Consider the following 16,994-nt stretch of genomic DNA (forward strand, 5'->3'; position numbering starts at 1 on the left):
CCTTTTCTCTTTCCGTGGCTGCAGGGGGCGCATTTTTGGGTGTGCCGACCCCAAACTTTCAGCGGAGCTTCAGAAAAGGCTTTTTAAGAGACCACCCAAGTTTTGTAAACATTGGGTCAGGGCCCCCCGAGATATGGGCTTTCCCCTTTTCCCTATTGGGATGAATGGATCACCCTCGAGAGATGCATACATATGGATCTTATATTGGATACAAATGGAATCATATTGGATTACCCAGCCTCCCAGCCCCTCCTGCTGGAACAGAAGACAGCCACAGTAAGACCCCTTTGGGGGCTTTAATCTATAATTTTTCTTTTCTGTGTGTGTGTGTGGGGGAAAGCAGAGTCTGTGTGTGTGTGTGGGGAGGGAGGGAGCAGTTTCTGTGGGTGGGGGGGGGAAGCCAAAGGGGGCTTTTTCCGGTTCTGCCTGGGGTGTGTGTTCCCCCTCCAGTCTCTCTCTCCCTGGTTTGAGGGGGGGCTTCATTTTTATTCTTCAGGTTTTTCCTCATTCATAAGATCAGTTAGGTTATTTTGATGCTTGCTCAAAACTGGTTTTCAAATGGTGACTTAAAGAATGCATCTGCCTGGTCCCAAGTCCAATGCAGAAGGAGAAATTCCACCCCCTCCTGCTCATTATGCATAGCTAGCTGCCTCTGTCCCTTTCCATGGTATGCAAACTCCCAGGTGTCAGGTGTTGCTTTGCACTGTTGCAAAGGTGTTGCATTGCGTGCTTGTGTTGCTTTGCAGTTGTATTGTTTTGCAAAATTCTTCACACCTGCCCCGCCCTTTGCATGTTTGCAAAGGGGTTGCTTGCAGTTGTGTTGCTTTGCAAAGTTCTTAGCACCTGCCCCGCCCTTGCTCTCATCAGCTGTTTGTCGGGGCTGGGAGCTTTGTGCGTGGGAGGCAAGCTCTGCTGAGAGATATACATTAAGGGTGGGGGGGACCCCTTTCAGGGCCCATATCTCAGCCCCCCCTGACCCAATCTTTACAAAACTTGGGGAGTCTTTCAATATACGTCCTTTGAAGCTCTGCTGAAAATTTGGGACCTCTAAGCCCAAAAATGCCCCCCCAGAGCCGCGGAAAGGCGCGATTGTGTTTTTAATGGTTTTATTCGGCCGAATTTTTTTCCGAACTTTGAATTCCCGCCGAATTGAACGGATCCGAAGTGGGGGAGTTCGGACTTCGGCATGTACCGAACCCACAAGGGCCAAATTCGGCCGAATCCGAACTGTACCGAATTTTTTTTTTTTGACAGCCCTAAACAGAAGGAAGCAGGAGAAGGGGAGAGGATCTAGGGGCTTTCAGGGAAGGGAAAGAAGAAATACTGAGGAGGGAAAATGAGATGGCCCTTGCAAGTCCTTAGAATCATAGTGTTGGAAGGTACCATCTGATCCAACCCCCCCCCTGCACAATGCAGGACATTCACAACTACCTCCCCCATGCACCCCCAGTGACCCCCTACTCCATGCCCAGAAGATGGCCAAGGTGCCCTCCCTCTCATGATCTGCCCAAGTTAATAGAATCAGAATTGCTGACAGATGGCCATCTAGCCTCTGCTTAAAAACCTCCAGGGAAGGAATGCTCACCACCTCCCTTCTGGGTCACCCCTCATGATCTTTTCATTTGGTAATCCATACTGAGACTCAACAAGGTAGCAAAGTAGAAATTAAGACAATAAATGAGTTGAGGCTGCTATGAGTTTCTGGAGAAATCTTTGCCTGGTTGGAATTGAAAAGGCAGGGCTGGGCACTGCTTGTTGCTCTTCTTGTGACACCACCAAGAACCCTGAGCGACTGAGGTGTTTGTTTCTTTAGAATACTTATATCCTTTCCATTAAAATGGCCAAGGCAACTCACACTCACAGTCTGCCTTGAGCAGGTTGTGACGACACCCCACTTCCAGACCTAGAAACCAGGGATTTAAATTACACACCCTGCAAATGTCATTTCTTTTCTTCTTTTATACTTTTATTTTTTTACAGCTGAGGCTTCTGGGACCTCTTAGTCTTCTAGTCCTCAACAAGGGCATTCTCTAGACCCAGGTACCCCTCTGCATTCACTTGGCCTATTATGAGGGGATTAGCGTCTTGATGGAAACAACTAAGAAACAGGTTTCCTTCAGTGGTTGTTTCTTTGTTTTCCTTTTCTCCAGCCTCTCCGCATTTCTGTAACTCAGCTGGGGGGTGAGAACACTTAACAGTTACACAGCAGGTTTCCTGTTTGACTAATTCAGATTTATAACATGGAAGAGAAAGGCTTCCCCCTTTTGAACTGTTTTTGACAGCACCCAAACCCCACCTATTCTTATTCTGTAATGCTTTATTGGATGTGTTAGGCTGTCTGATTTTTTAAAAATATGTTTTGTAATCCGCGTTGAGTGTCAGCAAGAAAGCAGGCTATAAATGTAGTAAATAAATACATAAAAGTGTGTTTTAAACTGGGTTGGAATGTAATTTAATCAAGTCTTCATGAGATTCTGTGAAGGGGGAACTCACAAGAGTCTGCAGCAGGCACTCAGGAGGTATTCCACCAATTGCACCACCTCAGTCGAGGGCTTCCACAACAGTAGTTCCCGGGTTGCTCCCAGAATATGTGTGATGCGGTAGCTAAAAAAGCAAATGCGGTCTTGGGCTGTATCAACAGAAGTATAGTGTCCAGATCACACGAAGTGATGGTATCGCTTTACTCTGCTCTGGTTAGACCTCACCTAGAGTATTGTGTTCAGTTTTGGGCATCTCAATTTAAGAAAGATGTAGACAAGCTGGAACGTATCCAGAGGAGGGCAACAAAGATGGTGAGGGGTCTGGAGACCAAGTCCTATGAGGAAAGGCTGAAGGAGCTGGGTATGTTTAGCCTGGAGGCTGGAGAGGAGAAGACTGAGAAGGGATATGAAAACCATCTTCAAGTACCTGAAGGGCTGTCATATAGAGGATGGTGCCGAGTTGTGAGGTAGGTGGGGCTGAGAGAGTTCTGAGAGAACTGTGATTAGCCCAAGGTCACCCAGCTGGCTGCATGTGCCAGCTGCAATGTATTGTGCTGTAAAACAACTCGCAATTTTTAAAAATTATTATTTGGTTACCTTTATCAATATATCACAATTTTGCCACCGCAACATAGCATATTCTCATGCTACACTCCTTCTCCTATCCTGGCAGCTTTTTTTTGCACTTTCATGACCCCCCCCCCCCATCCTATAGGGCGGGAGCCTTCTGCAGTTTTGTGACCCGTTTTTGTTGTTGAATTTCTGTGATTTTCTTGGGAATCATGATATTTCTGCATGGGAGGTTTTGACTCGAATTTGCTGCTCTCTAGATTCATATTATCCCGTGAATTCTCAAAACAAGCAAGGATGCTTGTTTTTGAGTTTTGAGAATTCTGGTGGGGAAAATGTGCATCTAGAGAGCGGCAAATCCAAGGCAAGACCTCCCATGCAGAACAAAAGATTTTTCCTTGCGCCAGCAAGGGCGAGGGGAGACAGCTACCTTTCGCCTGCAGCCTGCTGCGTAAAAACCGCAGCTGGCACTGACCCCGAGGTGGTTTGTGTGCTTAGGAAGACTTCAAAAATCAAATGTACTCCTTTATCGATATATCACTATTTTATTAGTGAGAACTCCACTTACAGAAAACAGGTTTATTCGAGGGGGGCCGCTGCGCCGCGTGCATGTGTGGGACGACAGAAGGCGGGGAAAGAGACTTGCCTTCCAACTGCAAAAGGTGGGTAAATGGCGGTGGGAGAAGCACCATTGAGATAACCCAGCCCTCTTGGAGCAAAGTTCTGCGCATTGGGAAACCATTGCATAACACACGGCTCCAATCAACATCGGACTTTCTCGTCTGATTCGGTGCCGTGAATAAGCATTTTAAAACGCGGATTTAAAAAAAGAGCTTTGAGCGAGCAGCAAATTAATCCATGCATAAATGGCTAGAGGAAGCGGGAAGCATTTGAATCCCCACCCCTTCACACCCTACTTTGTAACTGGCTGTGGTACTTATTGATAGAGAAACGTCACCTACCTAAGCTTCCATGTTCGGCACTTTGGCTTATGCATGGAGATCACAGGAGAGTTTGAAGAATCAAGTTCAAACAGCAATGGGAAGACCTGGGATTTTTGAGGCTGGCAGCGGAGTCATCTCTAATGGATGGAAAACTCATGCATAACTCCAAGGAAGAACTGAGTCAGACTGGGGGAGAATGTGGATGAAAGTACCACTGTCTCCTGGGCTCACTGCCAGGGAGGGAGGATAAAGCAAGAGATTCCATCTACTGCCCACCCTGCCTGTCAATGACAATGGGAGAGAAATCTGAATGGCTTGTAGAGATTTAAAAAAAATCACCTCTAAGTACTTCAAAGGGGCATCCAGTCTGTAGCCAGCCCCACCCCCCATTAGTAAATAACAGGAAGGAGCCATCTATATGCACCAGAGGGATCTGAGCGAAATGTCTGCCTCTCCCCTGGTCTGTGATTATCTACCATACGGGAATCCATCTTTGCTCTGCCTTTGCACACTGATCTCCCAGGCATGGCCAGACTTCATGGTCAATGCAGTGGGCCACACCTGGCAACAAGCAGAAGCAGAGAGCTGTCAGACTGTCGGACATGCCTGGTCTGGTGGCGAGGCTGGGTGTGGCGCACCCTGGTTCAAATCCTTGCTTAGCCGATTGTCTCATTGGCTGTTCTGGCCCAGTCATTTTGAGCTCTGAGGGGGACGGGAATGATACCAGGCCAATGAATTGACAGGAGCCAGGTTTATTAGGAAAGCATCATAAATGAAATGAGCCAGCACAATCACTCAAGACTTTCTTGACCAGAGGGAAGATGGGGCATGCGGTGACATGTTACTTGGAGAGAGCTTTGAGGGGGAGCTATGAAAGGAACCAAGGTGTATGGAGCCCCAAAGCAAGGAAAGGGACAAAGCAGGAATTGCTGGCTGAAAGGAGAGCTCTGGTGAATCAGGTTGATGCCTCGGCCTTGTTGGAGGTGGGAAGCAGGCATTGGCACGGACCAGTAGGGTATCAGTATGGCTCTTCCAGGCGCTCTCCCTCCGAGGCCTGTGGATCTTGGGGATAGGAGTGACCTGTGGAAGAACAAATGCAGAGTAGTTACAGGAAAGGGAGTCACTTGGATCACTGCCTTCCGTGAGCTTCACTCTAATGCTTACGCTCTCTGACAGTAGGGTGGCCAACCTCCAGGTGGTGCCTGGAGATCTCCTGCTATTAGAACTGATTGCTAGGAGACAGAGATCAGTTCACCTGGAGAAAATGGCTGCTTTGGAAGGTGGACTCTATGACATTATATGCCACTGAAGTTCCTCCCTCCACAAATGCCGCCTTCTTCAGGCTCCACCCCCAAAATCTCCGGGTATTTCCCAACCCAGAGCTGGCAACCCTATCTGACGGGTACCTGGTCTACCCTGGGGCTTAGCAAGACAGGAGGACCCTCAGAAGTAGAAGCTAAAGAGATGTTTGGCCATGAGCAGCATGAGACATTCAGCTCTCTTTGGCCTCTGTTAGTGTAAGAGCTATTATTATTTCCTAAAGCTCTTGGTATTCCCTATTACTATGTATGGGTGTGAAAGCTGGACAGTGAAGAAAGCTGATAGGAAGAAAATAGATTCCTTTGAAATGTGGTGTTGGAGGAGAAGGTTACGGATTCCGTGGACTACAAAAAAAAAAAAATCAACCTGAACTGACCCTAGAAGCTAAAATGACTAAACTGAGACTATCGTATTTTGGTCACGTCATGAGACAACAACAGTCACTGGAAAAGACAGTCATGCTAGGAAAAGTTGAGGGCAGCAGGAAAAGAGGAAGACCCAACAAGAGATGGATGGACTCAATAAAGGAAGCCACAGCCTTCAATTTGCAAGATCTGCACAAGGCTGTCAAAGATAGGACATTTTGGAGGACTTTTATTCATAGGGTCGCCATGAGTCGGAAACGACTTGATGGCACTTAACACAAACACACACACAAACACACAAAGCTCTCGGTGCATGTGGACTCTCAAGAGGCGTGGCAAACCTACTGTTCAGCACCTGGGCTTTACGTGTAGGATATGCAACTGTCGTGCATCTTAAGAGAAAATTGGACGCCACATACTTTGAAAAAGGTGATGCAGAGAGAGCCACAACCTTTTCAAGGCCACGGAACAAATCTTGGAGAATTGTGCATCATGGAAGTCCTGGAAACCTTTAGAAGAAGGCAGGGGCTATGGCTCAGTGGTAGAGCATCTGCTTGGCATGCAGAAGGTCCCAGAATCAACCCCGGCATCTCTAGTTAAAGGTACTAGGCAAGTAGGTGATGGGAAATACCTCTGCCTGAGACCCTGGAGAGCCGCTGCTGGCTGAGTAGACAATACTGACTTTGATGGACCAAGGGGGGTCTGACTCAGTATAAGGCAGCTTCATGTGTTCATGTATGCATGTGTACTAGGAAAATGGAAAACTTTAATACAAGATGAGTAAATTTCTGAAATAGCTAGGTAGGCCAACTTTTCCAAACTTTCCCAACTTACTTCAGCTAAATACTTTCCCAGGCTTAAAAACTGTGAGGAAAGGATGACAAAGCAAACAGGTGTCTCCTTGTACTGGGGATGAGACCATTGCTACTGCGACAATAAAGCACTGAGATCTCCCCATTGGGTTGACTGGGGGGAGGGAGCCCTGGTAGAAAATGCAAATTGCATTTGGAAACCTATCCAAGGTGAAGGTCCACCTGAGATCCCTTCACCAACAGATGGTTGCCCTTACCTCTGAATACTGGATTCATGCACACATGTCCACAGCCGTTGCTGCAGCACTTCTTTCTTCCAAGGCACGAACGATCTGAAGAACACTTCTCCACACAGATGCCAGCGCCTGTTGGAGTAGGACACCTGCCGGGCTTCTCTGGAACAAAACAGTCGCATGTCCACTAGGCATGGATGAGCTTTTGATCCCATTCACAACCCCCAGCTCTGCCCTTTTGCCCACTCTGTGCCAATAATAACATCCTTCCTGTGATTTTTCAGCCTTGGCAGGTGGAGGGGGCTTTGTGGGCTTCAGCTGCAGAACATCTTGGTCTGAATCCAGCTCTGGTCGAGCTAGGGCAGCACTGGGGGTTTTCATTACCACTTGGGAATTGAGAAAGTTTCCATTCATTTTGTTTAAACAAGTTGCTATGTGGTCTCCTTGGCTGATGTCGGTAGCCAGGAACCAAGGTGTCGGTAGCCAGGAACCAAGGGAAGCAGTAATTCCCGCCTGCCTGCCCTGCAGGGGACTGTTGAGGAACCCTTGGGCTGCTTCTTCATTAGAGCTAAGTTGCAAACCTTCAGGTAGGGCCTGGAGTTCTTCAAGAATTATGACTGATCTCTGGACTTCAGAGATCAGTTCCCATAAAGGACAAGCACCCCTTCCCTGACCTGCCCTTCCAACTCCATGATTCCATTCTATTCTATGACAGGTTGGAGGTTATGTCTCTACACAGCACAAGAGTTCCAATCGCTCATGGTCTGGAGAAATGGCAGCCAGAATCTTCCAGAATGGTTGCCAGTGCAGATCCCTGTCACATGAACACATGAAGCTGCCTTCTACTGAATCAGACCCCCCCTTGGTCCATCGAAGTCAGTATTACCTACTCAGGCTGGCAGCGGCTCTCCAGGGTCTCAGGCAGGGGTCACCTACTTGCCTAGTCCCTTTAACTGGAGATGCCGGGGATTGAACATGGGACCTTCTGCATGCCAAGCAGATGCTCTGCCACTGAGCCACAGCCATCTCCCCCTCCCTGTCAAACATTCCCAGGAACATTCTGCCCTGGTACAGTTTGAGCTGGAAGAATGGGGGTGATGGGGGTGATGCTGTCATGAAGATGCCACTTGACTAAGAGAGACTAAGTCTCTCCATATGTGGGCTGGAAGAAAGATGCTTTGAGGCAGCATCAGAACAGGGCTGCTTACCTCGAGCAGAGGCAGGTGGCATCAGGGCACAGATAGCGAGGAGCCCAATGAAAAGGAAGAGGAGGCTCCCAGACTTCATGGTGAGACACGTCTGGCTGCTTGGACTCTTCCTGAATGCTTTATATCCCAAAGCCAGCAGGGGCTGGCTACGATGCAGCCCCACCCAGACCAAACAGTGAAACGTCAGGAAACGCAGCCGAAGAGGTACTCTTGTGTAACAGGGACCTCAAGGAGGCATGCCAAGGAACAGGATCTGCAGCTGAGCATGTCAGAAGGGGGTATCTTCCACAGTGTGCACCCCATTTCTAGTCTGTGGGTGGGATCCTGTGCTCATATCAATGGGTTCAAGCAAACAAAACCCCCAGTGCCCCCCTCCAAATCCTGTCCCTGGAAGTCCCCTCTCCCCCCAAGAGCAGGATTTCAGGGATGTTTCAGGCCCTGAAATAGAAGACATAAGAACAGCAGTGGCAAGTGTACACATATGCATCTATAAAAGGTTTCCAGATGTCTAAAATATGTCCATAAGTAATTGTTGTATATATTCCATACATTCAATTTCATGGCCCCAACCATCCCATAACCTTCTCCAGGCATGTGTTCAGGGCTTATACAGACCCACCTGCCTCAACTATTAAGAAGAAATAGAGGTGGGTGTAAGGGCTGTTGAAAAAAACTATCGGTATAGTTCGGCTTCAGCAAAATTCGGCCCGTTTTTATTCGGGCCGTGCCGAAGTCCCCCGCTTCAGATCCCCGGAAATTCGGGGGGATCCGGAGTTCGGGGGAAAATTCGCCCCCCGCGTGCCTTCAGGGGGCTTCCCTGAAGGCGCGCGGGGGCCCCTTTAAACAGATCTGCGCCTCCCTGCTGGGGAGGCACAGATCTCTTTGAAGGGCCCCCCCTCGCGTCTCCAGGGAAGCTCCCTGGAGGCGCAGGGGGGGGGGGAAGCAGATCTGTGCCTTCCAGCTGGAAGGCGCAGATCTGTTTAAAGAGCCCGAATTGGCCGAATTCATTCAGGAACACCCCGATTTCGGCCAATTCGGCTCCCCGGTTCCCCCCTTTTTTGGGTTCGGTTCGTCCGAACTGAAAAACCGCCGAATTGGGAGGAATTCGGCTGTTTTTGGTTCGGGCCGAACCGAATCAACAGCCCTAGTGGGTGTCTTCTACGCATTGGTGGTGCCTTTCTCCAAATCCCCTGATGATATCTCCCAGCAGTTTTATATACATGTTGAAGAGCCTATGGGATAAGGTGGAACCCTGTGAGGCCCCACAACTTAAATGCCATCCATGGTGCCAAGCAGCATTCCTCCTGCACCCCTCTTCTGGAGTAGTCCACTCAAGCAAGAGTGGAAACCAGTGTTTCCACACAAGCCCCCCCCCCCCAACCCAGCCAGCTTCTCCAGAAGGACCCAAAGTATTGAGAGGTACAAGAGAATCCTGACCTTCTCCAAGTGAATATTATTAGTCCTGGCAACCAAGGCCCTTTCCACCCCAAACCCAGGCCTGAATCTGAATGAAAGAGGATCCATATAATCTGTAGAGTTGCCAGCTCCAGACTGGGAAATACCAGGATATTTTGGAGGTGGAGCCTGAGGAGGGCAGGGTTTGGGGAGGGGAGAGACTTCAGTGGGGTATAATGATATAATCCACCTTCCAACGTGGCCATTTTCTCCAGGGAATTGATCTCTGTTACCTGGAGATCAATCGTAATTGCGGGAGCTCTCCAGCTACTACCTGGAGGTTGTCAACCCTAATAAACTGTTTCTTCCGAGACTTCCTGAAGCTGTATAGCCACCACTGGTTCAAGCAACTCATCCATAAAAGGAATGTTAGCCTGACCTGGACGGCCCAGGCTAGCTGGATCAGATCTTGGAAGCTAAGCAGGGTTGGCCCTGGTCAGTATTTAGCCACGACAAGGACAGTAGAATATCTTCCTATTACCTGACAGTTAGAGCAGTTCCTCAGTGGAAAAGGCTTCCTTGGGAGGTGGTGGGCTCTCCTTCTTTGGAGGTTTTTAAGCAGAGGATAGATGGCTTCTGTCAATAATGCTGATTCTGTGAACTTAGGCAGATCATGAGAGGGAGGGCAGGAAGGGTTGAGTCAGTGTTTGGCTCTCGTGGCCCTTTCTTGCATGCCCAGAGTAATACTGATCACCACTTTGGGGTCAGGAAGCTAATTTCATCCAGCCAGATTGGGCAGGGATCCTGGAGGGGTTTCCCCCCATCTTTTGGGCATGGAGCAGGAGTCACTAGGGGTGTGGGGATGAGATAGTTGTGGATTTCCTGCATTGTGCAGGGGTTTGGACTAGATGACCCTGGTGGTCCCTTCCTTCCAACTCTATGATTATCTTATTCTACCAAGCCATTGTTCATAGAGAAAACCAAATGCAAAGGGATAGAGTGTTCTGGAACAGCCCCATAATTGTCACGACAGCCATGAAGTAACTCCCTCCTGGGTTGCCTGGGCTGGCCATTGGCATTGCCAATGACAACCAACCTCAGAGCCCTCATTGAGGACAGGGTCAGAGTTCAGAATGACCTTGATAAACTGGAGAGCTGGGCCATAAACAGTAAAATGGATTTCAATAGGGAGAAATGTAAGGTACTTCACCTAGGCAGAAACAACATAAGGTACAGGTACAGGATGGGAGAGAGTTGGCTTGACAACAGTACATGTGAAAGAGAACTGGGGATCACAAACTGAACATGAGTCAACACTGTGATAGGGCGGCTAAGAAGGCCAATGTAATTCTGGGCTGCATCAATAGGAGAAATGTGTCTAGATCAAGGGAAGTATTACTACCACTGTATTCTGCATTGGTCAGACCTCACTTGGAATACTGTGTCCAGTTTTGGGCTCCACAATTTCAGAAGGATGTTGACAAGTTGGAGTGTGTCTAGAGGAGGGCGATCAGAATGGTCAGAGGTCTCGAATCCATGCCCTATGAGGAAAGACTTAAGGAGTTGGGTTTGTTTAGTTTGGAGAAGAGAAGGTTGAGGGGAGACATGATAGCCATGTTTAAATATTTGAAGGGATGTCATGTTGATGAGGGAACTAGCTTGTTCTCTGTTGCTCCAGAGACTAGGACACGGAGTAATGGATTTAAACTAATAGAAAAGCGATTCCACCTAAACATTAGGAAGAACTTTCTGAGGGTCAGAGCTGTTCGACGGTGGAATGTGCTGCCTTGGAGGGTGGGGGGGATGGAGTCCCCGTCTTTGGAGGTCTTTAAGCAGAGGTTGGATGGCCATCTGTTGGGAGCGCTTTGATTGTGGGATCCTACATGGCAGGGGGTTGGACTGGATGGTCCTTGAGGTATCTTCCAACCTTGTGTGATTTTGTGATTTGTGATCACTAGCTCAGAGACGGTCTCCGTCAGCTCGGTTCAGGAGGCCACTGGGTTATAACCGTGAACAGACTTGCAACAGGTAGTCTTTCTGAACTCAGTTAAGCAACTGGTTCTTGTTTGGAGAACTTGGTGGTGAGGCAAGTTCAACTGCTCCAAACCACCAATTTGTGCCTCTTTCAAAAGATATTAAGTTCCAACAAACAGGCAACGCTGTAACCAGACTGCGGTCTGCAGCTTATTGGTTTTTATTCATTTGCATTACTCACTGAGTCTCTAGGTGGATTTCAATAAAAATTTGAAACAAAGCTGTCATCTGAACAAAACATATTAAATGTATTCTCTTTTTCAGGGGAAAACTGAGGCAAAATAGGCATTGAGCCTTTCTGCTTTCTCTCTGTCCTCTCTCCGAGTTTCTCCATTTTCACCCAACAGTGGGCCTGTGGCCTCTTTTCCTTTGTGTTTTCTCCTCACATATCTGAAGAAGCTTTTCTTGTTGTAGCGAGCCCTCCTGGCCAGCGTCAGCTCATTGTGAGCTTTGACCTCTCTGATGGCGGACCTACGGTGCCTAGCAATGTACCTTTAGAGGTACATCCTTGCCTCCATTTCTTGAACATTTCCTTTTTCGCCTTTAGCTCATCAAGGAGTTCTCTGTTCATCCACATTGGCTTCTTGGATCCTCTACCATGTTTCCTTCTTACTGGAGTAGTAATGGCTTGAGCATTCAAGAGCTCTTGTTGTAATGTATGTGAATAGCGAAGATCGTAGCAAGGGAAAACCTAGGAGCTTGAGTCCCGGGCGAAGGCTCCTAAAACCTGCTCGTGCTATTGGCCGAGCCAACACATCCCATTGGTCCTAAGCAGGGTCATGCCATTGGTGACCCGGGGGTTGTTTTCCCCTATCACGGATCGGGGGGGAGCGGCCACCAGGGGCCAGGGGAGCATTTAAGCAGGGCATGGTTATACAGTTCTCAGTTCTGTTCTGTACTACAATAAAGCATTGTTGTTGGAGCTCCGTCTTGACCTCGTGTGTCCTCCCCACGCGGACTTAACACTTGTTTTAGGAGAGTCCACCCTTCACTTGCTCCTTTCCCTTCCAGCAGTCTTGCCCATGGAATGATTCTCATCATGCCTTATTAAAATCGGCCCTACCAAAATTTAACAGACACATGTGGCTATGGACTTCCTTGGTCTCCACAGCAAAAGGAATTCTAAGAGGAAATGGTCACTTCCCCCTAAAGTCCCCACCACCTTCACCTCATCTAACATCTTTTGCCTGTTGGTCAATATTAAGTCGAGTATGGCTTTTAGGATGTCGCCTTATTATCGTTATAAAAATACACCACCACCCCGAACTGTTCTGTGCTCCATAATTTGTGAAATGCCAGGAGTGTGGGAGCCTTCATCTTCTGCCAGGTGGGTCCTGAATCCGGGCAGCACTTCGTATAAGAACAAGGAGGTCCCCAGAAATAAACAGGCATAGGCTGGCAAGTGTTTTCAGAGGCTGTGCCCTGCCTCTGAGACGGCCTCCTGGAGGAGGTCAGGTGGACTTCTGCCTTCTTGACTTCATAACAAGGCTTTAAGAGTGTCATTCTGTAGAAAGTTTAGGGCAGCCTGAACCTGGGTAAAGGGAGAATACCTTGCTGGTGGGATCCATATACAGTGTTTTTAGGCTGGTTTTTAATGTATTGTATTTGTTGATTAGGGATGCCAGCCCCCAAGTGGGACTTCACCTAGGAATGTTAGCCTAGAATAGAGTCCAATTGCCAAAGCGGCCATTTTCTTCAGGTGAACTGATCTCTATCGGCTGGAGATCAATTGTAATAGGAGAAATTCTCCAGCTACTACCTGGAGGTTGGCAACCCTACCCTGCAAATGGGTAAGGGCAAAATTGCCTGCGCACATGTCTTAACTCCCATTTTTCTCTGGGGAGGGAGCAGAGGCGATTTGTTTTGGGTAGTAAACTGGTGCTGGCAACAAATCTCCTTCCAAATGGATTTGTATATCTAGTAATCTGTATCTACACTGCTGTTCAAAAGTTTCACAGGTGTGCTGCATCTCCTGCAGAGCTCCTACAAGCTCATGCGGACTGATCTATCACAACTTTGCAACTTTGAACTATCAAAGCATCAGGGTGAACAATGACACAGAGAAAATGTGAAAAGAAAACCCACTTTCCTCTCGCCCTATGCTCAGAACCTATCTTAAACTATGTTAACTAGGACAGGCTACTACTTCTGGAAGGTGCAGGATTTAGAAGTACATAATTATGCCAGTTCTCAAAGTTTGCAAGAGACGTTTGACAGATCCTAGAAACTGGAAAGTGCCCCCCCCCCACCACTTCCGCCTGCTTCCTTGATCTGCTGCTTCTGAAATCCCCTCCATGGAACCTGTTTTACTAGAACAGTATATATTAAAGTGAGCGGATAGATCAGCCAGCAGTGGACTCTCCAACCTGCTGATCATGCAGTTGGGTTTCCATCTCCTCCTCCTGGGGCTCATGGCCTTCAGGGCTGAGCTGACGCTGGTCTCTGCTCAGAAACGTCCAGGTAAGAGACTCCTGCTCCTCTCTCTTGCTAGCCCCAGAACAGAATGTCTTGTATTTTGCTGTAACTATAGAAGGACTGGGCGGGAGAGAGCTGTGTATAGATGGAAAGGAAGTCTGGGGGATTTGTCCATAAAATGGAAGGAGCTGCATGGATTGAGATGACATCTGGAAGTACAGCTGGCTCTATACTGGCCCTCTGGGGTGATGGCGCCCTTGGGATTCTTCCACACGCAGGTCTGCAAGCAGAGAGAGGACCATTCAGCAGGGCATGCCTTGACTGAAGAGGGAATTTGCCTGGGGGGTGGGGCAGGATGTGGCTCTGGGCATGCCCAGTCAAGCCTATAGCCATAGTGGTGGCAGCCAGTTAAGGCCCTTATCAAGGGTTGCCATCCTCCAGCTGGGGCCTGGAGTTTTCCTGGAATAACAACTGATCCCCAGGCTGCAGAGATCAGTTCCCCTGAAGGAAACGGCAGCTTCAGAGAGCGGTTTTTATGGAATCACACCCCAGGCTGTGCCCCCGCCCCAAATCTTCGGGAATTGCCAATGCTGGAGTTGGCAAACCTACCTTTGCCTGCTCCGTATGAGGAAGGGGCTTCTTAGAAGGTCCAGAGGGGCAGCCAGAGGGGCAGCATACTAGACTCAGCGCAGACTGTTTTTTTCCATGAAGAGTCTGGACTCAGAGGAAACAGCTAATCAGCAAACTTTGTAGATAACAACAAAAGATTTAGATTGTCAGGATAACCCACACTCAATACGAAGTACCTTTTTTTTTTTTTTGGCAACCCCGGGCTTCCAAACTGCTGAATCCCTTCCCTTTCTGTAGCCTTAGGCACCTTTCATATTGTAATTCGAACACATGAACCCAGGAAGCTGCCTTATACTGATCAGAGTCTTGGTCCATCAAGGTCAGTCTTGTCTACTCAGACTGGCTGAAGCTCTCCCAAGTCTCAGGCAGAGGTCTTTGACGTCATCTGCGGCCTGGTCCTTTCAACTGAAGACACCAGGAGTTGAATTTTGGGACCTCCTGCATGCAAGCTGATGCTCTACCACTGACCCAGAGCCCCTCCCCAATATGCTATCATTAAATTGACAGTGATCAACCATTCTGATCAATCAACATACCAAAGCCAGAGCTGCAAATCTGGGGGAGGGGACACACGATCTTAATCCCAAAAGAGTCATCTACGTTTTTAGGAGGTTCTCTCATCTTAAAAACAAGAAAATCACTAAGACCATCTGTGATCAAGACATACCAGCACATGTCTTTTGCATCTCTGCAATAACAGGCATTGTTCCACAGATTTTTGCTACCTCCCTAAGAAGGTGGGACCGTGTAAGAGCATTCACACCCCGTTTCTTCTACAATTCCCACACCCAGAACTGTGAGCGTTTCTTTTATGGTGGCTGCCAGGGGAATGTAAACAACTTTGAAACTCTTGAGAAATGTCAACACACCTGTGAAAATCCAGCTGGAGGTGAGTGTGACAGAGGGGCCCAGGCAGGGTTGCCAACCTCCAGGTACTAGCTAGAGATCTCCTGCTATTACAACTGACCTCCAGATAGAGATCACCTGGAGAAAATGGCTTCTTTGGCCATTGGGCTCTATGGTATTGAAGTCCCTCCCCTCTCCAAACCCTCCTCAGGCTCTGCCCAAAAAACCTTCCGCCAATTGTGGTTCACAGATCCGTCTTGCACGGTCCATTAATATTACCTTTACCTTATTACATTACCACATTACCTTTGATACTTTTTGCAGGACAATGATTCAGCTCAAACCCAACCCCTTTCTGACTATATCTTCCTACACACTTGACACTGAGAGGCACTGTCCTTCAGTGTGACTCCTCTGAAGATGCCGGCCACAGCTGCTGGCGAAACGTCAGGAAAGAAAATACCAAGACCACAGTCACACAGCCCGGATAACCTACAAGAACCAATGAACTCTGACCGTGAAAGCCTTCGACAATATTTTAAAAGTGAATTCATTTTTCAAGGCAATTTTGCTAAGGATCCCTTTGTTTCCATTGAAATAAAACCACCACCCCCCATTCTGTTTCAAACAGATGGAAATCCAAAGAGTTTATACTTGAGACCTTAAACGGGCACTTTGTATTTTACCTTTTCTACAGTCAGGTAATGCCCTGACCTGGATAGCCCCAGGCTAGCCTGATCTTGTCAGATCTCAGAAGCTAAGCAAGGTTGGTCCTGTTTAGAACTTGGATGGGAGACCACTGAGGAAGTCCAAAGCTACTACACAGAGAAAGGCAATGGCAAAACCCCTTTGAACATCACTTGCCTTATGGGTTGCCATAAGTTCACTGTGACTTGATGTTTTTCTTGCAGAGAGAGAGAGAGGAGAGTGTTCTCACAGTCACAATTCTATTTAAGCAGTTTAGAAACCAGGTGAAATTTTACATTTCACACGATTGCCTTAAAATCCTCACACTGAGGGGTGTTTTTTAAAAGGTCTCCTCAAATAATGTTTCTAATGTTACACTGCAAACCTTCCAACATTCAACTGGTTTCAACTCTGAAAATGTTGCCAAATTTCTCCATTTGTGCAGAATTCCATTTCAGCTCAGCTCTGATGAAATCGTGTAGATGAAATTCCCCTGTCTGTCCATGAGTCCATTTCCCTCCTTGTTGCAAGAAGTTATATTGCTGCACTTAAAGATGTCTTCATCTTTAAGTGCAGCAATATAACAACTGAAAAGTTGTTCAAAGCCTGGATGGAAATCTCCGGCATTGCAGGCTACGACTTCCTCCAGGCTTTGGTTCTGTTTTGCGGTGCAGCTGACACTCTTTTCTTTTTGCAGAATTACCATGACCGTGATGCAGAGTCAGACCCCTCTCAACTGGCACGAGCACGTTCCTGTGATCTGGACCCAGTGTTGGGGTCTCAAAGGCTGCGGTGTAGACCAAACTCCCTCCTGAAGCTCTGGGGCCTGACCCGGCATTGCTAATCAAGAGGCATCGATGCATTGTATTCTCTGTTTGCAAGTTTCTGGCAAATGCAGGTTGGCAAGCCCAAAAATAAACTGATAAAAAACCCATACAGCTGCAAAACCTACTCAGTCTTACACAACTCAGAAGCTCCCCTTGTGTGCTGTCATTGCAGCTGACGTATGGCGACCTGTAGGGTTTTCAGGGGCAGACATGGACAGAGGTAGTTTG

At 48.0% G+C, this 16,994-nt stretch overlaps 1 protein-coding gene across 1 annotated transcript; it reads left to right on the forward strand.

The window, feature by feature from the left end:
* The first annotated feature begins 13,736 nt into the window (after nt 1-13,736).
* LOC130473424 (kunitz/BPTI-like toxin) lies at nt 13,737-16,754 on the forward strand. Its single transcript, XM_056844945.1, is given in 5 exon segments — nt 13,737-13,821; nt 15,121-15,158; nt 15,160-15,295; nt 15,950-15,953; nt 16,637-16,754. Coding segments are annotated over 5 exon segments (381 nt in total).
* The last annotated feature ends 240 nt before the right edge of the window (nt 16,755-16,994 follow it).

The sequence above is a fragment of the Euleptes europaea genome, chromosome 2 (genome assembly GCF_029931775.1).
Source record: "Euleptes europaea isolate rEulEur1 chromosome 2, rEulEur1.hap1, whole genome shotgun sequence".
Classification (NCBI taxonomy): Eukaryota; Metazoa; Chordata; class Lepidosauria; order Squamata; family Sphaerodactylidae; genus Euleptes; species Euleptes europaea.